This window comes from Mobula hypostoma, chromosome 4 (genome assembly GCF_963921235.1).
Source record: "Mobula hypostoma chromosome 4, sMobHyp1.1, whole genome shotgun sequence".
Classification (NCBI taxonomy): domain Eukaryota; kingdom Metazoa; phylum Chordata; class Chondrichthyes; order Myliobatiformes; family Myliobatidae; genus Mobula; species Mobula hypostoma.
In genome coordinates this window covers 100093360-100116524 of record NC_086100.1, presented here as the reverse complement: position 1 = coordinate 100116524, position 23165 = coordinate 100093360, and the positions used below count along the sequence as shown (strand labels likewise).

Sequence of the window (23165 nt, the reverse complement as noted above, 5' to 3'; positions counted from 1 at the left end):
TAGTTGCACGGTGGGTTTTTTTGGGGGTTTTTATTTCCTTCTCTCTATTGATATATATATAAAAATTAGTATACTATTATGTTACCTTGGTACGTTATGTTTAAATTACATTGTTTGTATCATTTTCTTTTGTATTAATATCTCCTGTAATTTTATTATATTCTAACAGTGTATTAGTGCTTATATGGCTTACCTTTTTGTATACTTATTCAATAAAAAGATTTAAAAAAATTATAAGTAATTTTTTCGAGTGGAACAGAACTAGCCATTTCATTATTCCAACGATTCATACTTAAACACGAATCAGATTTCCAAGTAACTGCTATAGTCTTCTTAGCTACTGCCAATGCAATTTTTATAAATTCTTTCTGATATTTATTCAATTTAAGTTTCAGCTTTATCCCTTCAATATCACCTAATAGAAATAATACAGGGTTATGTGGAATTTGAGTTCCAGTAATGTTTTTGCCAAAACCTAATGAAATTGAAACTTTAATTCAAAAAGGGAAGATTAAAAAATTTATTTCTTGTATGTATAATTTGATTCAAGAACAGACAATTAAACAAGGAATCTATAAGTCAAAACAAAAATGGGAAACAGATCTGAATATTAATATTGATGAAACAAATTGGTCAAGACTCTGTCTTGACAGTATGACAAATACAATAAATGTTCGACTTAGATTAGTACAATATAAATTTTTACACCAATTATATATTACACCACAAAAAATAAGTTTGGGGACCCCTGGTTTATACTATAGGCTCCCCATTCGTCAGCAGGAATTAGAAGAACATATATGAAGGGAAATTATACAGAGGGAAAGGAATAGTAAGGTTGTAATACTATGTCATTTTATCTTTACTAATTATTAACTGGGATTCCCTTAGTGCTAAGGTATCAAATGGGACAGAATTTGAGTGTCCAGGAAAAGCTGAAGAAATATGTAGATGGACTTAACCTAGAAGGAGCTGAATCCTGCTTCTTCTTAGGAAATGAGGCAGTGCAAGTGGTTGATATGTCAGTGGGGAAATAGAACTATTAAAATAATGCTATTAATTTCAAACTCATCATGGAAAAGATAGGACTTGTTTTCAAGTTAAAGTCTGAATTGGGGGAAGCATAGTGTTACTGGTAGTGATATTGTAGATCAGAATTCTCCGAAGTTGAGAGGTTGTTGCAGGCAAAGGAGCACCTGGAAAATGTGATAAAAGAAGTTCAGGGCCAGCATGTTCCTGTTTCAGTTAAGGGCAAGGCTGGCAGGATTAGGTGGCCTTGGTAGAAAAGGAAAATGGAGAAACTGATGAGCCATATAATGGTTATAGGCAGCTGGAATCAAATAGTTCCTTGAAGAGTATAAGAGGTACAGAAGTGTACTTAGGAAGGAAATTATGAGGGTAAAATGTTGTTATCCCTGATGGATAAGATAAAGGAGAATCCTAGCTCGAGAGAGAGAGGGGGAAGATTACCTTAAAGATCTCTGTGGAAATCTACTGTGGAGCCGCGGGAAGTGTGTGAGGTCCAAAATGAAAACGGTTGCAAGAAAAAGTGTGTGAACCCTTTGCAATTACCTGTTTTTCTGTATTAAATACTCATAAAATGTGAACTGATCTTCATCTAAGTCACAGAAATAGAGCTTCACCTTCCTTAAATGAGCAGGACGTCCATCCTAGGACTGACCCACCCACAACAAATATGCTGTTTCAACAGAAAGCCAGGTTCAAGATGACCTGGAGACACTCCCGATCCAAACACTGGCACCTCCCAGACTACATCCTGGTGCGCCATAAGGATATGTCTCATGTTCTACACACCAGGGTCATGCTGAGCACAGACTGTCAGGGCGAAAGTCAGACTGGCTATCAAGCCAGTGATAAGGAAAAGGGGACCATGGTCAAAGATACTTCAGGTGGATAAGCTCTTTGGCCTCCAAGATGTATTCTAGATAGAATTGAATTAACTTTAATTCTTCAAACAACAGGAATACTGCAGGTGCTGGAAATTCAAGCAACACACATCAAAGTTGCTGGTGAACGCAGCAGGCCAGGCAGCATCTTTAGGAAGAGGTACAGTCGACATTTCAGGCCGAGACCCTGACGAAGGTTCTCGGCCTGAAACGGCGACTGTACCTCTTCCTAGAGATGCTGCCTGGCCTGCTGCGTTCACTAGCAACTTTGATGTGTGTAACTTTAATTCTTACTCCTTTCACATACATGAGCAGTAAAAATCTTTACCTCACATCTCCATCTAAATGTGCAATGTGGAATTTATCGTAATTTGTAATAACAGGACAGTCAATATAATATAGAAATACAGTTGTGTCTGTGTGAATTAATCAGTCTGATGGCCTGGTGGAAGAAGTTGTCCCAGAGCCTATTGGTCCTGGCTTTAATGCTGCGGTACTGTTTATACTTTATACTTTATTGTCGCCAAACAATTGGTACTAGAACGTATAATCAGCGATATTTGATTCTGCGCTTCACACTCCCTGGATTACAAATATTAAATATTAAAAATATTAAAAATAGTTAAAATTAGTAAATATTAAAATTCAAAATATAAATCATAAATAGAAAATAGAAAAAATGAGAAGTAAGGTAGTGCAAAAAAACCGAGAGGCAGGTCCGGATATTTGAAGGGTATGGCCCAGATCTGGGTCAGGATCCGTTCAGCAGTCTTATCACAGTTGGAAAGAAGCTGTTCCCAAATCTGGCCATACGAGTCTTCAAGCTCCTGAACCTTCTCCCGGAGGGAAGAGGGACGAAAAGTGTGTTGGCTGGGTAGGTCGTGTCCTTGGTTATCCTGGCAGCACCGCTCTGACAGCGTGTGGTGTAAAGTGAGTCCAAGGACGGAAGATTGGTTTGTGTGATGTGCTGGATCAGGGAGGCTAAAGACAGGTACAGGAGGAAGCTTGAGTGGAGACTCCAGCAGAACAACATGAGAGAGGTCTGGAGGGGGATGAGGACCATCACTGGGTTCCGGCAAACTAGCAACAGAGGAGCTGAAGGCAGTGTGGACAGGGCCAATGAACTTAACCTGTTCTTTAACAGATTTGACATTGTGGCCCCTGCCTATCCCACACATGAGCCATCTGTTGTTGGCTCCCAACCAACACATATTCCACTCTCCCCTCCTACCCCTCCTCACAGTCCCCGACCCTGCTCTCATGACTATACCACTTCCCCACACGAAACCACCACAGTGGGCTTCACAGCTCTACAGGTGAGAAGACAGCTGAAACGTCTCAACCCAAGCAAGGCTGCAGGACCAGATGGTGTCAGTACCAGGGTGCTCAAAGCCTGTGCCCCTCAGCTGTGTGGAGTACTTCGCCATGTATTCAACCTGAGCCTGAGGCTCCGGAGGGTTCCTGTATTGTGGAAGACATCCTGCCTCGTCCCTGTGCTGAAGACGCCGCACCCCAGCGGCTTCAATGACTACTGACCGGTGGCATTGACCTCCCACATCATGAAGACCCTGGAGAGACTTATTCTGGAGCTGCTCCGGCCTATGGTCAGGCCAGACTTAGATCCCCTCCAGTTCGCCTACCAGCCCCGACTAGGAGTTGAGGATGCATCGTCTTCCTGCTGAATCGTGTCTACGCCCACCTGGAACAAGCCAGCGAGCACTGTGAGGGTCATGTTTTTTGACTTCTCCAGTGCGTTCAATACCATCCGCCCTGCTCTGCTGGGGGAGAAGCTGACAGCGATGCAGGTGGATGCTTCCCTGGTGTCATGGATTCTTGATTACCTGACTGGCAGACCACAGTACATGTGCTTGCAACACTGTGTGTCCGGCAGAGTGATCAGCAGCACTGGGGCTCCGCAGGGGACTGTCTTGTCTCCCTTTCTCTTCACCATTTACACCTCGGACTTCAACTACTGCACAGAGTCTTGTCATCTTCAGAAGTTTTTGGATGACTCTGCCATAGTTGGATGCATCAGCAAGGGAGATGAGGCTGAGTACAGGGCTACGGTAGGAAACTTTGTCACATGGTGTGAGCAGAATTATCTGCAGCTTAATGTGAAAAAGACTGTCAGTGTGGACATGGTGGAGGATTATAAATACCTGGGGATACGAATTGACAATAAACTGGACAGGTCAAAGAACACTGAGGCTGTCTACAAGAAGGGCCAGAGCCGTCTCTATTTCCTGAGGAGACTGAGGTCCTTTAACATCTGCCGGACGATGCTGAGGATGTTCTACAAGTCTGTGGTGGCCAGTGCTATCATGTTTGCTGTTGTGTGCTGGGGCAGCAGGTTGAGGGTGGGAGACACCAACAGAATCAACAAACTCATTCGTAAGGCCAGTGATGTTGTGGGGATGGAACTGGACTCTCTCACGGTGGTGTCTGAAAAGAGGATGCTGTCTAAGTTGCATGCCATCTTGGTCAATGTCTCCCATCCACTACACAATGTACTGGGTGGGCACAGGAGTACATTCAGCCAGAGACTCATTCCACCGAGATGCAGCACTGAGCATCATAAGAAGACATTCCTGCCTGTGGCCATCAAACTTTACAACTCCTCGCTTGGAGGGTCAGACATCCTGAGCCAATAGGCTGGTCCTAGACTTATTTCATAATATACTAGCATAATTTACATATTACAATTTAACTATTTATGGTTCTATTGCTATTTATTATTTATGGAGTAACTAACGAAAACCAATTTCCCCGACTGTGACTATGACTATGCGTCGCGTTCAAGATCTTCTGCAGCTTCTTTTGGTCTTGGACAGGACAACTTCCATACGAGGTTGTGATGCACCCTAGAAGAATGCTTTCTACGGTGCATCTATAAAAATTAGTGAAGGTTTTAGGGGACAGGCCAAATTTCTTTAGTTTTCTCAGGAAGTAAAGGCACTGGTGGGCCTCCTTGGCAGTGAACTCTGCTTGGTTGGACCAAGTCAGGTCCTTTGTGATAGTGACCCTGAGGAACTTAAAGCTTTTGACCTGTTCCACTTGCACACCACCGATGTAAATTGGGTCATGCGGTCCGTTATTCCTTCTGAAGTCAACAACAAATTCCTTCATCTTGCTGACATTGAGGGATAGTTTATTGTCTTCGCACCATGCCACCAGGCTGCAGATCTGAGTGCTAACGCCCAGGTTCTGGAGCTTAGGAATCAATTTATTTGGAATGATGGTATTAAAGGCAGAGCTGTAGTCAATGAAAAGGAGCCTTGCGTATGCGTCTTTATTCTCCAGGTGTTCTAAGGAGGAATGTAGGGCCAGAGAGATGGCATCTGCCGTTGACCTGTTGCTCTGGTAGGCGAATTGCAAAGCGTTGAGGTTGACTGGTAGGCTGTAGTTGATGTGTGCCAAAACCAATCTCTCGAACCACTTCATAGCAATTGATGTCAGAGCCACGGGTCGATAGTCATTCAGGCATGCACCTTGCTCTTCTTCGGCACTGGGGTTATCGTTGCCTTCTTAAAACACGAGGGGATCTTAGACTGAAGCAAGGAGCAGTTGAAGATGTCAGCAAGCGCTCTAACTAGCTCACTTGCACAGGCCCGAAGAACCTGTCCTGGGACGCCATCTGGGCTGTCGCCTTCCTTGGATTTATCTTCAGGAAGGCCCTTCTAATGTCCTCCTTGGTGACGATGAATCTCGATGCCACTAGGTCTGGTTCATCTGGAGGGAGCGGGCCGCTCCTCTTCTGTTCGAATCTTGCGTAGAATACGTGAAGTTCATCAGGAAGAGAAGCGCCACAGTTATTGATATTCCCAGCCCTTTCTTTGTGCCTAGTGATCTCATTGAGACCCTGCCATAGTCTACTGGCATCCCTTTGGTTAGCCTGGGCTTCCAACTTGGCTCGATATTGCCTCTTGGCGCCCTTAATGGTTTTCCGGAGTTCCGGATGGTAGCAGCTGGAACAGTTCGTGGTTGGGGTGACTCGGGTCCCCAACGATCTTTTGGGCCCTTTTTACGCACCTGTCTCTGTAAATGTCCGGAATAATGGGAAGTTCACATCCACAGATGCACTGGGCTGTCCGCACCACACATTGCAGAGTCCTGCGATTGAGGGAAGTACGATTTCCATACCAGGCAGTGATACAACCAGTCAGGATGCTCTCAGCTGTGACCCCATAGAAAGTCCTTAGGATTTGGGGATTAGTGCCAAACTTTTTCAACCACCTGATGTGAAAGAGGCACTGTTGTGCTTTTTTCACTACATAGCCAGTATATACAGACCTTGTGAGATCCTCGGTGATGTGTATGCTGAGGAACTTAAAGCTGTTCACCCTCTCAACCCCAGATCCATTGATGTCAATAGGGGTTAGCCTGTCTCCATTCCTCCTGTAGTCCACAACCAGTTCCTTTGTTTTTGCGACATTGAGGGAGAGGTTGTTTTCTTGACACCACTGTTTCAGAGTGATGACTTCTCTGTTGGATGCCTCGTTAATATTTGAGATTTGGCCAATCAGTGTAGTGTTGTCAGAACATTAATTTAATTAACAAATTTAATTATAAAGTTCAGTTGGGTGAACTTCGATGTATTTAATTGCCCTTTGAGTGAATGTGAGTTGATTTTGTATTTGTTTAAAGTCATTGTGGTAATGTCAGCAAATTTAATTAGCAGATTGGAGATGTGGATGGCGATAGAGTCATGGGTATACAGAGAGTAAAGGAGGGGCTTAGGGGACAGCCCTAACGGGCATCTGTGTTGAGGGTCAGAGAGACAGAGGTGAGGGAGCCCACTCTTACCACCTGCCGATAATCTGACAGGAAGTCCAGGATTGAGCTGTACAAGGCAGGGTGAAGGCTGTGGTTTCTGAGCTTCTTGTTGAGCCTGGAGGGAATTATGGTGTTGAATGCCGAGCTGTAGTCCAAGAACAGCATTCTTACATAAGCATCCCTCTTCTCCAGATGTGTCAGGACGGTGTGTAGAGCTGTGGCTATTGTGTCATCTGTCAATCGGTTGTGTTGGTAGGCGAATTGTAGGGGGTTCATTGTGGGTGGTAGCAAGCTGCAGATGTACCCCTTGACCATCCTTTCACAGCATTTGCTTATTATTGAGGTGAGTGCGACAGACGCCAGTCATTCAGACATGTTACCTTGGTCTTTTTATGTAGAGGAACAATGTTGGATGCTTTGAAGGCACTCTACACTGGGAGAGGGAGAGATTAAAAATGTCTGTAAACATACCTGCCAATTGCGCCCATGCACATCCTGAGTACCCACCCTGGGGATGTCGTCCCGTCCCGCAGCCTTGCGACTGTTCACTCGTTGGAAACACCTGCGTACTTCAGCCTCAGAGATGACCAAGATGCAGGTTGCTTCGGTGGCTCTCCTCGGGGGCTCAGAGTTGGCGACATCGAACCGAGTGTAAAAAAGAGTTAGCTCATCTGGGAGAGAGGCAGCGATGTTGGCAGCACCATTGCACTTGGCTTTGAAATCTGCAGACCTTGCCATAAGCTGCGTGTGTTGTTGGTGGAAAGTTGTGTCTGGATCTTGTCCCTGTATGGTCGTTTTGCTGCCTTGATGACTGCATAGATTGTAGCTGCATTTCTTGAGTTCCTGTTGGTTACCGGCTGTGTAAGCTCTGTCTCGCACAGTAAGTGCTGCCCATACGGAGCAAGCTAAGGGAGAAACTGAACAGCAAAGGCACCCCAAGTGCAGACTACGACACAAGGAAGAAATGGCAACACCTGAAGACTCTCATCCAAGATACAGCTATCGAGGTAGTTGGGTATTCCTCTAGAAGAAATGAGGACTGGTTTGATGAAAACACTGCTGAAATCCAGAACCTGCTCCAAAAGAAATGCTCCTCCCATCAAGTGGAGCTGTCTACACCCAAAGACCAGGTGGCCAAGGCAGAGTACAGAGCTGCATACAGCACCCTCCAGGCCAAATTGAGCCAAATGCAAAATGATTGGTGAACTGTCCTAGCGGAACAAATGCAGCACTATGCAAACACCGGCAACACTTGAGCCTTCTATGAATCACTGCGCATAGTGTATGGTCCAACTCATCAGTTTCAAGCTTCTGATGGCTCCTGCTTGCTGACAGATAAGGAAGCCATCATGAGGCAATGGACGGAGCACTACTAGAGCCTTTTCGGGGATAATTGTTAAGCACAAAAAACATCCATTGAAATGAACACCTGGCATGAGGTCAGGCTTAAGCTTGATGGCCCGCCAACTCTGGACAAGGTCAGATCTGTTATTTCCAAGCTGAAATGCCATGAAGTCCCAGGCATTGACAGGATCCCAGCAGAAGCGTTCTAAATGGGTGGAGACATTCTCCTGAGTGAACTCACAAACCTGTTCTCACACTGTTAGGAGAAAAGTTCAATCACAAATGACCTATGCAGTGCTGTAATTGTCTCCCTGTACAAGAACAAAGGGGAGAAATCGGATTGCTTTAACTATAGAGGCATTACCCTGATGTCCACCGCGGGGAAGATTTTCTTGGACAGAATCATCCCACTATTGCCGAAGGCATCCTCATAGAGAGTCAGTGCGGATTCAGAGTGACAGAGACACATCCGACATGATCTTTGTCCTGTGCCAGATATGGAGAAGTGTCATGAACAGAACATGGGACTGTACGCGGTCTTCATTGACCTGACCAAGGCCTTTGATATGGTCAGCAGCGATGGTCTCTGGAAGATTGTCGAAGCTCGGCTGTCCCCCGAAATTCCTCACCATCCTGCAGCAGCTCCATGAAAGCCAAAGTGGTGAGGTTAAACACGCTCTGTCTGCCAGAGAAAGCAGGATCTCCCAGTAGTCACACACTTTAATTCCATGTCCCATTCCCATTCTGATATGTCTATCCACGGCCCCCTCCTCTACGGTCAAGATGAAGCCACACTCAGGTTGGAGGAGCAACACCATATATTCCATCTGGGTAGCCTCCAACCTGATGGCATGAACATTGATTTCTCAAACTTCCGCTAATGCCCCACCTCCCCCTCGTACCCAATCTGTTATTTATTTATTTATTTATTTATTTATTATGATTAATCTTTTTTCCCCTCTCCTTTTTCTCCCTCTGTCCCTCTCACTATAACTCCTTGCCCATCCTCTGGGCTTCCCCCCTCCCCCTTTCTGTCTCCCTAGGCCTCCCGTCCCATGATCCTCTCCCTTCTCCAGCCTCATATCCCTTTTGCCAATCGACTTTCCAGCTCTTAGCTCCATCCCTCCCCCTCCTGTCTTCTCCTATCATTTTGGATCTCCCCCTCCCTCTTCCTTTTACTATCTCTTCTTTCAGTTAGTCCTGACGAAGGGTCTTGGCCCGAAACATCGACTGTACCTCTTCCTAGAGATGCTGCCTGGCCTGCTGCGTTCACCAGCAACTTTGATGTGTGTTGCTTGAATTTCCAGCATCTGCAGATTTCCTCGTGTTTGCCTTTTGTACAGATGATAACATCGCCAGAAGTGATCTCGATGATCCAGAAATCTGAAACGCTGACCCCCTGCACCATTTCTCAGCCACACATTCATTGCCAAATCATTCTACTCTTAGCCTCATTCACGCATGGCATAGGAAGCAATTCAGAGATCACTACCCTGGAGCTTTCTACCAAGCTTCTTAAATTCTCTCTTCAGGACCTTATCGCTTTCCTACCAGGCATCACTGGTGCTAATATGTACCATGTCCTATGGTCTTATGGGTGTAAGACTTCTGGTTGCTCACTGTCTCCCCTTTTGAATGTCACGGACCCAATCCAAGACATTCCTGACCCTGGCACCTGGGAGGCATCATACCATCCGGGTGTCTCTCTCATGTCTACACCTCTAACTATGGGATCACTTATCACTACTGTAGTCCTCTTCTGCCCCCTTCCCTTCTGAGCCACAGTTCCAGGGACCCAGTTGCTGTGGCTCCCTCCTGGTAGTTCGTTCCTCCTCAACAGTATCCAAAATGGTATACATATTATTGATGGGAATAGCAACAGAGGTAGACCATAAGACATAGGAGCAGAATTAGGCCATTCAAACCATTGAGTCCGCTTGCCATTTCATCATGGCTGATCCCAGATCCCAATCAACCCCCTACACCTGCCCTCTCACCATATTCCCTTGCTACCCCAACCAACCAGGAACCTAACAATTTCCACTTTAAATATTCTCACGGACTTGGCCTCTACCATAGTCCGTGACAGAATATTCCACAGATTCACTACTCTTCGGCTAAAAAATGTCCTTACCTTTGTTCTAAAAGGTCACCCCTCAGTTTTGAGGCTGTGCCCCCTAGTTCTTGATACTCCCACCAGAGGAAACATCCTCCCCACATCCACCCTATCTAGTCCTTTCAACATTCGGACTCTGTACTTTATCAACACTGGATATGGATTAATTTACTTCAGCATTTAATTACTAGCTTAATTAGTTTGGTACAACGTCATGGACTAGAGCATCTGTTCCTGTGCTGTACTGTTCTACACTCCAGCACCTTGTTTGTCATGTTGAGAGGCTCCAGAATATCACTGTTCCCTCAGCTGAACTACCTTAGATTTTCTTCTCCGTGGTAAATACAGATGAAAAGTGCGTGAGGTCCAAAATGAATACAGTTGCAAGAAAAAAATTTTGAACCCTTTGCAGTTGCTTGACATTCTGCATTAATTACTCAGAAAATAGGGTCTGATCTTCATCTAAATCACAATAATAGACAACCACAATCTGCCTAAACTAACAGAGATGGCTGAGTCCTCAGGAGTGGCGGCACGATCTTTGGAGACTGTAGAGGCCAATTCTGGATCTGCAGTCTCTGGAGCAGTAGGGACACGGGAACATCTAGGATGCGGGCATTTGGATAGTAGGATCCTTCCTACGTCTCTTCTTCAGCAGTCGCTCTTCTGGAAATTCTTGCTCTGCAGATCAACATTCTGCAGCAGTTTCTGTTATAAGCCAGCAGCTGCTACTTATTGACCTCAATATTTGCCTGACAGAGCTGCTGCTTAACTTGGTCTTTGTACCTCTTGCGCGGGTCACCACGATCTCTCTTGCCCTGAGAGAGCTTTCTGTAGAGTACTGCTTTCGATAACCTGGAGCAGCAAAGTGACTTCAATACTTGGAAGTTGAGACCTCTCTAGGACCTTGCTGTTGCAGACAAGATCCTGCCAGCTGATACCCATGATGGAGCGGAGGCAGCGCTCAAGCAACCAGATTTGCTTGTGGTTCAAGACCCAGGCTTTGGAGCCATATAGCAGTGTTGTGACGATGCCAGCCCTGTACACCTAGATTTCTGTGGACACACACAGCTGGAGGTTCTTCCAAACGTTTCTTGAGGCGCCTGAAGGCACTACTAGCTCTGGCAAATTGATTGTCAATGGGATTGAGGTCAGGGCTTTGTGATGGCCATTCCAATACCTTGACTTTGTTGTTCTTCAGCAATTTTGTCACAACTTGGAGGTGTGCTTGGGGTCATTGTCCATTTGGAAGACCCATTTGCGACCGAGTTTTAACTTCCTGGCTAATGTCTTGAGATGTTGCTTCAATATATTCACATAATTTTCCTTCCTTGTGATGCCATCTATTTTGTGAAGTGCACCAGTCCCTCCTGCAACAGAGCACCCCTACAACATGATGCTGCCCCTCCCATGCTTCACGGTTGGGATGGTGTTCTTCGGCTTGCGCAAGCCTCACCCTTTTTCCTCCAAACATAACGATGGTCATTATGGCCATATAGTTCAATTTTTGTTTCATCAGACCAGAGGACATTTCTCTAAAAAGTAAGATCTTTGTCCCCATGTGCACTTGCAAACTGTAGTCTGGCTTTTTTATGGCTGTTTTGGAGCAGTGGCTTCTTCCTTGCTGAGCAGCCTTTCAGGTTATGTTGATATAGGACTCATTTTACTGTGGATATAGATACTTGTCTACCTGTTTCCTCCAGCATCTTCATAAGGTCCTTTGCTGTTGTTCTGGGATTGATTTGCACTTTTTGCATCAAAGTACGTTCATCTCTAGGAGACAGAATGCATCTCCTTCCTGAGTGGTATGACGGCTGCGTGGTCCCATGGTGTTTATACTTGTGTGTTATTGTTTGTACAGATGAACGTGGTACCCTTAGGTGTTTGGAAATTGCTCCCAAGGATGAACCAGACTTGTGGTGGTCCACAATTTTTTTTTCTGAGGTCTTGGCTGATTTTTTTTTGATTTTGTTTGTAAACCTCTGACCCACTGGAATTGTGATATAGTCAATTAAAAGAGAAATAATCTGTCTGTAGACAATTGTTGGAAAAAATTACTCGTATCATGCACAAAGTAGGTGTCCTCAATGTCTTGCCAAAACTATAGTTTGCTAATATGAAATCTGTGGAGTGGTTAAACAATGAGTTTTAATGACTTCAACCTAAGTGTATGTAAACTTCTGACTTCAACTGTATATGCAGACTTCCAAACAGTAATCAGGATGTGGGCTACAAATTACAATGGGAGACAGAAAGGCATGTCGAAAGGGCAATGTTACGACAGCCATGGGGGATTGCAAGATGCAGGTAGATTGGGAAAATCAGGTTGGTGCTGGATCCAGAGAGAATGCCTACAAGATTGCTGTTAAGAGCAGTTTGTGGTTGAGCCCACTAGGGGATAACACCCAGTCCAGAATAGCTTGTGTAATGAACTGGATTTGATTAGGGAGCTTAAGGTAAAGGAACTGTTAGGAGATGGTGATTATAATTTGATAGAATTCACCCTGCAATTTGAGAAGGAGAAGGTGTATCAGTATTACAGTGGAGAAAGGGGAATTACAGAGGCATGAGAGAAGAGCTGGCCTAAGTTGATTGGAAAGGGACACTAGCAGGGATGACGGTGGAGCAGCAATGGTTAGAGTTTCTGGGAGCAATTTGAAAGGCATAGGATTGATGCATCCCAAAGAATTAGTATTCTAAAGGCAGGATAACACAACCATGGCTGACGAGAAGTCAAAGCCAACATAAAAATAAAAGAGAGAGGATACAATAGAACAAAAAATTAGTGGGAAGTTAGAGGATTGGGAAGCTTTACAAACCAACAGAAGTCAACTAAAAAAGCCATAAGTGGTGTAAAAGATGAAATATGCAGATGAAATAAGCAAGCCAACAGTATCAAAGAGGGCCAAAGGGCCTGTATTGTGCTGTAGATTTTCTGTGTTCTAAAGAGGATACCACAAGTTTTTTTCAGATATATAAAGAGTAAAAGAGAGGTAAGCGTAGATGACACTGGAGAGGAGGTAATGTCAGGCAAGGAAATGGCAGACAAAGTTAAGTATTTGCAAGTCTTCACTGTGGAAGACATCAGCAGTTGTTTCTACTAGGGAGAAGGTGCTTGAGAAACTGAATAATCTTAAGGTAGATAAGTTATCTGGACCAGATAGACTACATGCCAGGGTTCTGAAAGATATAGCTGAAGAGATTGTGGCGGTGTTAGTAATGATCTTTCAAGAATCACTACATTCTGGAAAGGTTCGGGAGGACTGGAAACTTGCAAATGTCACTCCACTCTTCAAGAAGGGAGGGAGGTAGAAGAAAGGAAATTATAGGCCATTTAACCTAGCCTCAATGGTTGGGAAGATGTAGGAGTTGATTGTTAAGGATGCGTTTTCAAAGTACATGATAAAATAGGCCAAAGTCAGCATGGAAAATGTTGCCTAACAAATCTGTTGGAATTGTTTGACGAAATAAAAAGCAGGATAGACAAAAGGGAATCTCTGTATATTGTGTACTTGGATTTTCAGAAGGCCTTTGACAAGGTGGTGCACATGAGGCTGTTTAACAAGAGGCCATGGTATTATAGGAAAGGTACTAGCATGGATAAAGCATTGGCTGATGAGCAGGAGGCAAAGAGCGTGAATAAAGGGAGCCTTTGCTGATTGGCTGCTAGTGACAAGTGGTGTTCCCCAGGGATCAGTGTTGGGATCGTTTCTTTTTATGTTTTGTGTCAATAATTTGGATGATGGAATTGATGGCTTTGTAGCTAAGTTGGCAGACAATACAAAAATAATTAGTGTTGAGAAAGCAGTTGCTGTGGAAGGACTTGGATAATAAGGAGAATGGGCAAATGGAATACAGTGTTGGGAATTTTATTGTCATGCATATTCGTAGCATAGACTATTTTGAATTCAGGAAGAAAATTCAAAAATCCGAGGCGTGAAGGGACTTGGAAATCTTTGTGCAAGTTGAGTCAGTGGTGAGGAAATTAAGTGGAATGTTAGCATTTGTTTCAAGAAGACTAAAATTTAAAAGCAAGTATGTAATTCTGAGGCTTTATAAGGCACTGATGAGGTCTCACCTGGAGTATTATGAGCAGTTTTGGTCCCCTTATTTTAGAAATGATCTGCTGACGTTGGAGAAGGTTCAGAGGAGGTTCACGAGAATGGTTCTGGGAATGAAAGACTTATCGTACGAGGAGTAATTGATGGCTCTGGGCTTTTACTTGAACTTAGAAGTATGACGAGGGATTTAATTGAAATGTACTGAATTTTGAAAAGCCTAGATAGAGTGGATCTGGAGAGGGTGTTTCCTGTAGTGGGGGAGTTTTGGACCAGAAGGCATCACCTCAGAATAGAGGGACATCCATTTGAGGAATTTCTTCAGCCAGAGGGTGGTGAATTTATTGCCACAGGTGGTTGTGGAGGCCAGGTCATTGGGTGTAATTAAGGCAGAGGTCGTTAAGTTCTTGATTAGTCAGGGTGAGAAAGGTTATGGAAAGAAGGCAAGAGAATAGTTTTGAGAGGGAAATGGATCAGCCAAGATGAAATGGGCTGAATGGCCTAAAACTCTCCTGTATTTCATGGTCTTATGATATCCCTCCATTCCCTGCAGCTTCATCTGCCTATCCAAGAGTCCTTTAAACCTATTGTATTTGCTTCTGTTACCTCCCTGGCAATGCATTCCAGGTACCCACCATTGTCAGTATCTCCTTTGAATTTGCCCCTTCCTAGCGTAAAATACATGCCTCTAGTTTAAGTCATTTCAATCCTGGGAAAAAGATTCTGACCATCTCCCACATCTGTGCCTCTTATAATCTTGTACTTCTGTCAGTCTCCCCTCAGCCTCTGCCACTCAGGAGAAAAATAGTTTCAATTTGTCCAGCCTCTCCTTGTGGCATGTGCTCCTTAATCCAGGCAGCATCCCAGTGAAACTCTTCTGCACCTCTCCAATGCCTCCCATCCTTCCTATAATGGGATAACCACAATTAAATGCAGTACTCCAGGTGCAGCCAAACTAGACTTTTATAAAGCTGCAACATAAATTCCTGTTTCTTGACCTCACTGCCTTGATTAATAAAGGGAGGCATGCATTTGCCTTCTTTCCACCCTATCAACTTGTGTAGTCACCTTTAAGGAGCTGTGGACTTGGACCTGAAGATTCTTCTGTATATCAACACCGTTAAGGTCTCTGCCAATAACTGTACTGTCCCTTTGCATTTGATCTCCCAAAGTGCATCACCTTCACTTGGCTATCTGCCATTTCTTGTATGATATCTGTAAGTGATTTATATGCTGCTGAATCCTTTAGCAATCTTTTTCAATATCTACATTATTTACTAATGCACCAATCTATGTTTACATCCATGTCATTTATAAATATCACGAACAGCTTGGATCCCACAATAGATCACCCTGGAACCCGCAGACAACATCCACAACGCTACCTTCAATGACCTTCTTCACCCCCTTCGAAAGCTCTATCATGTTAGTAAAACATGACTTTGCCTCGCAGGAAGCCATGCTGACTGCCCTTAATTAGGCCATACTGACCCAAATGTGCATGAATTCTAACCGTAAGAATCCTCTCCAATAGCTTTCTTACCACTGATATGAGACCTACTGGGCTGTGGTTTCCCGGATTATTCCGATTTGAAGACCGGAACAACATTAGCTACTGGTCAATCCCACAGGACCTTGCCTGAAGCTAGCAAAGACACAAAAGGTCATGGGTCATGTCCCCAGCAATTTCATCTCTTGCCTCTCTTAATAAGCTAGGATAGATTCTATCAGGCTCTTGAGACTTGCCCACTTTAATGTTCTTCAAAATACCCAACACCACCCATTTCTTGATTTCAAAAAATCCTAGCATATTGATATCATTCATATTGATCTACCTATTTTCCATGTCCTTTGTAAATACCTATTCAAAGTAATTATTTTGTACCTTGTCCGCATAATTTGACCACAAGCATAAACGCCTTTAGTCTTGAGTTGACCTACCCTCTTTCTCATTATCCTCATGTTTTAAGGTATTTATAAAGTTCCTTGGGAATTTCATTAATGCTTTACTCCTGGTCCTGTGCTATACTGTTCCATGTCTGTGTTAAAGTGGGATTTGTATAGAGAGAGAGAAACAGTGTCACCACAGACATGGTGGACTGAAGGGCATGTTTCTGTCAACATACATCAAAGTTGCTGAGAACGCAGCAGGTCAAGCGGCATCTATAGGAAGAGGCGCAGTCGACGTTTCAGGCCGAGACCCTTCGTCAGGACTAACTGAAGGAAGAGTGAGTAAGGGATTTGAAAGCTGGAGGGGGAGGGGGAGATGCAAAATGATAGGTGAAGACAGGAGGGGGAGGGATAGAGCCGAGAGCTGGACAGGTGATAGGCAAAAGGGGATACGAGAGGATCATGGGACAGGAGGTCCGGGAAGAAAGACAAGGGGGGGGGGTAACCCAGAGGATGGGCAAGAGATATATTCAGAGGGACAGAGGGAGAAAAAGGAGAGTGAGAGAAAGAATGTGTGCATAAAAATGAGTAACAGAGGGGGTACGAGGGGGAGGTGGGGCCTTAGCGGAAGTTAGAGAAGTCGATGTTCATGCCATCAGGTTGGAGGCTACCCAGACGGAATATAAGGTGTTGTTCCTCCAACCTGAGTGTGGCTTCATCTTTACAGTAGAGGAGGCCATGGATAGACATGTCAGAATGGGAATGGGATGTGGAATTAAAATGTGTGGCCACTGGGAGATCCTGCTTTCTCTGGCGGACGGAGCGTAGATGTTCAGCAAAGCGGTCTCCCAGTCTGCGTCGGGTCTCACCAATATATAAAAGGCCACATTGGGAGCACCGGACGCAGTATATCACCCCAGTCGACTCACAGGTGAAGTGATGCCTCACCTGGAAGGACTGTTTGGGGCCTTGAATGCTGGTAAGGGAGGAAGTGTAAGGGCATGTGTAGCACTTGTTCCGCTTACACGGATAAGTGCCAAGAGGGAGATCAGTGGGGAGGGATGGGGGGGGACGAATGGACAAGGGAGTTGTGTAGGGAGCGATCCCTGCGGAATGCAGAGAGGGGCGGGGAGGGAAAGATGTGCTTAGTGGTGGGATCCCGTTGGAGGTGGTGGAAGTTACGGAGAGCATGTTTCTGTGCTGTATATGATAACCTTGACTTTCATCATCAGTTTTTGTACTGGCTTTGAGTCTATTATGAAGTTTTTAGTTACTGTCAGGACTTCTAGAAGACATACTATAGAATATTAATGAGTTGGCCACAAAGCCATCAATTCTGATATCCTTTTCAGCTTATACATCATTGACGTATAAGGTGAAAAGAAGCGGTTCCAACTCTGACCCCTGTAGAGCACCACGTCACTAACAGCTAACTAGAAAAGGCTCCCAATATTCCCACTTGCCTGCTGCTACTCATCCATCCTTCTATCAATGCTGATATCTTTTCTCTAGTTTCACGGGCTCTTTGTTAAGCAGCCTCATCTTTGGCACCTTGCCACAGGCCTTCTCCCACTTATTCCCCTGTAACCTATTCTCTCGTAACCTGATTCTCCTGTCACCTACTGATATTGGTGCTAACTTACAGTAAGTATCAATTAGCTGGCTCTCTAATGCTCATTCCATCATTAGCCTTTCATTAGCTAATAGCTTTCACATTGGATCTTAACTTTTAGAAGCTGGTAAATCTGTTTAATTTTCCTTAGAGACATGATGGTGTTTGCACCCAGAAATGCATTGCATTTTTAATTAAGTAGTTTAAGTCTCCTGGTCACTTCATAAAGCTAGTTTCAGTGCTTTCTGGTAGAGAAGCCCAGAGTCTTGAACCTGGTGTTAATTGTGGTTCACAGACATTGTGGCCACATTGCAACTTTTTTGGTAAGTTGTCAGGTTTGGGATGCTGACTTTCTTTCTGGTGTCATTGATTACTTTTGGAAATCTAAGTACAATACATCCACCAGTTGTGTTTTGCCCAACCGTGTTGGATGCATCCTAAGTGAAGTACATTGTTTCCCGTTGATAAAACAGTGCTATTTCTGGATTTCCATGTTAGGATTTTCTAAGAGTCCTCTGGGCATGTAATAATTGTATCTAATTTCAGTATTGACTTGGCAGCAAACATGTTTCTTGTTTTGTTTCTTTCCTCCCTCCTAAAAATAACAATGCACCATTTGTGGTTTCTCAGTCTACCTGCATCCTTGCAAATGTAGGAAATTTTGTTGTAACCATTATCCCAGATGGTGACAACTGCTCATTTTGGGGGAGAAAAGGGTCCATGAATTTGATTTACCATAAATATGAAAATTAAAGCTGTCTCAGTAATTATATTGCATTTGTTACAATCTCTTGATTTAATTGTTAATCTGTCCATTTGTATAGCCACTGTTGGGGCGGGGGTGGTCTCTAGGTTACTTGCTCTAATGATTTCTTTCCTTTGTTATTTCAAACATATACACAATCTGATGGTGCTGTAACTTTCTGAGTATTTTGTTATTATCCTCATTTTCCTTTCTGTCTGTCCTTCCAAAATATTTCCCTGCCTTCTTCACTTTGCAGCTATAATCAATCTCTTTCACAGCTCTTTGATCCTACCTGTTTATATTTATTTATACTATCAGTTCAGCTAGAGGTACTGTTCTCTGTGCTGTGCTCATACTGACGTCAAGACTTTAGTTCTAACCTGTTGCCATTCTTTTATTGTTATGTTCTTTGTCTTTTCCTATCACACTTTGCTTGTTACTTATCGGTGCTTCACCTCCTAATCTATGTCTGTGCTTGGCTATGGAGTATGAAAACTTCCTGTGGTTTTTAAAATACTTAGTTCATCATGAAGATAGATGGATTTCAAACTTCAGGTTGAGAATTTGTGTTATGATAGATAGGAAAATAATGTATCATCTCAAACTGGCATTTTCCAGAAAGGTTCATTATGAGCACGTGTCTGTAGAGTGCTTTTGTTAATTTTTAATCTGTTATGTTAGTTGCCTTTTCATTAACAATTAGGTTTGCATCCCACTAACATGTTTATCGTTCTTAACTTTTGAATGATTTGCGTTGTGATTCTTAATTCTTGGCTCTGCTTAATTTTCTTTGTTTTGTGCTTTCCACTTTACAGGCATGCACTGTGGATTTGTTTCTAATAATCAAGTTAATTCAGCACCAAGTCCCTTGTCATCAACTTCAGATGATGAGGATGATGATGATGAAGCAGGTGTGCTTTATGTTTTAACAGATGACATAAGTGTTGCTGCTGATATGCATATGCTGAATTCATTTGCTGTAAATTGTGTAATATTGTTGGATTATAAGACCACAAATTGTTCAGCTGAGTGTTTGAAAGGCTCTCAGTTGAATAAGTAATGATGATCGGGTACAGTTTATCATTGAAGTGGTTTCCTGTTCATTGACTAAGCCAAGACTCTATAAGCCTTAATGTTGAGTGTGCGACATGAAGTGGTATATTTCACTGCAGGTTTACTGATTTTCTCTGAGATCCATGTGATATGACTGAGTTTCATGGAATGGAAAGAAATTTGTATAAGATTATTCTTGTGAATGCAAGACATTGTACATGAATAGTGGGGCAAATGTCTGAGGTTGAGTAATGGATGTAATAGTTGAAAGTATCAACAAGATGATCAACCAGGCTTGTTTGAAGAAACTCCTGCCCAATTACAATCGGCATATAATCTGTAGCACCAGAGGTCTCAATATACTAGACCACTGTTATACTAAGATAAGGAATGCCTACTATTCTATTCCTAGACTGCATTTTGGGAAATCTGATAACTTGGCTATACTTCTCCTGCCTGCATACAGGCAGAGTCTAAAGAGCAAGGCTCGAGAGATTAGGACGACAAAAAGTGGTTGCAGAAGGCAGAGGAATGGCTACAGGATTGCTTCGAGTTAGTGAACTGTGCCGTGCTCAAGGAGTCATCTGTGGATCTAAATGAATACAACATGGTTGTCTCAAACTTTATAAAAACAGTTGTGGACGAGTGTGATCCCACAAAATCAATCAGAGTCTGGAAGCCCTGGATGAATCATGAATGTGGTAACCCGCATCTATAACTATTGTCCAGTAGATCTTACATCCACAGTGATGAAGTGTTTTGAGAGTTTGGTGATGAAACACATCAACTCCTGCCTGAGAAGTGACTTGGATCTGCTCCAATTTACATTGCAGCACAACAGGTTCACAGCAGATGCCATCTCACTGGCTCTTCACTCAGCCCTGGAACATCGACAGCAAAGATGTATTAATCAAGATGCTCTTTATCAGCTACAGCTCTGCATTCAACACCATCATTCTCTCAAAACTAATCAATAGACTTTAAGACCTTGGCCTCAATGCCTCCATGTGCAATTCATCCTCGATTTCCTCACTTACAAAGCCCAGTCTGTTCAAATTGGCAACAACATCGCCACCACAATCTCTATCAGCACAGGGGCACCACAAGGCTCTGTTAACCACCTGCTCTACTCACATTACACTTATGACTGTGTGGCTAAACACAGCTCCAATGCCATTTTCAAGTTTGCTGATAATACCACCGTCGTTGGCTGAATGCGTATAGGAGGGAGATTGAAAATCTGGCTCTTAATAACAACCTGTTACTCAGTGTCAGCAAGTTCAAGGACCTGATTATTGACTTCAGGAGAGAGAAAACAGAGGTGCATGATCTAGTCCTCATTGGAGGATCAAAGATGGAGAGAGTCAGTAACTTTAAATTCCTTGGTGTTATTATTTCGGAGGACTTGTCCTGGGTCCAGTCCGTAAATACAGTTACAAAGAAAGCACGGCAATGCCTCTATTTCCTTAAGAGTTTGTGAAGATTCAGCATGATATCTAACATTTTCACAAACTTTTATGTATGTGTGCTGGAGAGTATATTGACTGGCTGCATCATAGCTGGTATGGAAACACCAATGCCCTTGAATGGAAAAGCCGATAAAAAGTAGTGGATATGTCCCAGTCCAGCATGCGTATTGAGCACATCTACATGAACATTGTTGCAGGAAAACAATATCTAAGGGCTCACACTATCCAGGTCATGCTCTCTTCTCACTGCTGCCATCAGGAAGAAGGTACAGGAGCCTCGGGACTCACACCACCACATTGAGGAACAGTTATTACCCCTCAACCATCAGGCTCTTGAACCAAAGGAGATAACTTCATTCAACTTCACTTGCCCCAAAACTGAGATGTTCCCACTATCTATGAACTCAGTTTCAAGGACTCTTCATCTCATGTGCTCGATGTTTATTGCTTGCTTGCTTATTTATTTATTTATTTATTTATCTATCTATCTTTTTTTATTGTCCTTTGCACACTAGTTGAATGTGCAATTGGTGCAGTCTTTCATTGATTCTGTTGTGGTTATTTTTCTTTTATGGATTTATTGAGTACGCCTGCAAGAAAATAAATCTCAAGGTTGTATACAGTGACATATTTGTACTTTGATCATAAATTTACTTTGAACTTTGAAGATTGAGCAAAGCTAGCTGAGGCTTATGAAAGGAAGATCATGCTTAACAATCTTTTTTTAGCATGCAATGTATAGAATAGATGAGGGAGAACAAGTGACCATAGGCAATTTGAATTCACAGACAGTATTTGAAAGGATCCCACATTAATGATAAAAATAAAGCATGAGCGATTGGTGATTGAGGATTTGTTGATGGATAGGAAACAAAGTAGGAATAAACAGGTGACTCAGCCAGCGCTATTCAAATATCTATGAATGATTTGGTTGAGGGAAACAAAGTGTAACATTTCCAGGCTTGGGATGATGCAGGCCCACGGTGGGTTGGGGATGGGAGTTGTGAGGAGGATGCAGAGGCTCAGTTGTAACTTAGACAAACAGGATTAAACTGTCTAGAAACTTTATTTTTAGGAACCGAAATATAATTATCCAAATAGGTTCAGATTTGGAATATGGAAGGCTTGGTATCCTTGTACACTAGTTGCCTAAAGAATCCACATCAACCTTTGGGAGAAAAAAAATTATATATTAGCCTTCATTGCAAGATGATTTGAGTACAAATGTCTCGTTGTGCTGTACAGGGCCTCAGTGAGATCCCATCTGGATTTTTATTACCGTTTTGATTTCCTTATCTGATAAAGGATATTGTTGCCAAGTGGGAGTGCAGCAAACGTTTACTCGACTGGAATGAACATAGGACGTAGAAAACCTACAGCACAATACAGGCCCTTCAGCCCACATAGTTGTGCTGAACATGACCTATAACCCTCTATTTTACTAAGCTCCATGTACCTATCTAAATGTCTCTTAAAAGACCCTATCGTATCTGCCTCCTCCACCGTTGCTGGCAGCCCATTGCACACACTCACCACTGGTAAAAAAATTTACCCCTGACATCTCCTCTGTACCTACTCCCCAGCACCTTAAACCTGTGTCCTCTTGTGGCAACCATTTCAGCCCTGGGAAAAAGCCTCTCACTCTCCATACGATCAATGCCTCTCATCATCTTATGCACCTCTCATCCTCTGTCGCTCCAAGGAGAAAAGGCCAAATTCACTCAACCTATTCTCGTAAGGCATGTTCCCCAATCCAGGCAACATCCTTGTAAATCTCCTCTGCACCCTTTCTATGGCTTCCACATCCTTCCTGTAGTGAGGCAACTAGAACTGAGCACAGTACTCCAAGTGGGTCTGACCAAGGTCCTATATAGCTGCAACATTTCCTCTTGGCTCCTAAATTCAATCCCACAATTGATGAAGGCCAACACACCGTATGCCTTCTTAACCACAGAGTCAACCTGCGCTGCTGCTTTGAACGTCCTGTGGACTCGGACCTCAAGATCCCTCTGATCCTCCACACTGCCAAGAGTCTTACCTTTAATACTATATTCTGCCATCATATTTGACCTAGCAAAATTAACTACCTCACACTTATCTGGGTTGAACTCCATCTGCCACTTCTCAGTCCAGTTTTGCATCCTATCAATGTCCCTCCACACTATCCACAACACCTCCAACCTTTGTGTCATCAGCAA

At 43.5% G+C, this 23165-nt stretch overlaps 1 protein-coding gene across 11 annotated transcripts in view; it reads left to right on the top strand.

Moving 5' to 3' along the window:
* Window positions 1-23165, top strand: part of LOC134345516 (protein transport protein Sec24B-like) — a 239669-nt gene that overhangs the window by 57222 nt on the left and 159282 nt on the right. For 9 of the 11 annotated variants that reach the window (XM_063046287.1, XM_063046284.1, XM_063046279.1 and 6 more), the window contains one exon: window positions 19261-19356. The exons of the other annotated variants lie outside the window; for them this stretch is intronic. In XM_063046287.1, coding sequence (XP_062902357.1) covers window positions 19261-19356 — 96 coding nt within the window. The remainder of the gene's footprint in view (window positions 1-19260; window positions 19357-23165) is intronic. 11 annotated transcript variants of the gene reach the window in all.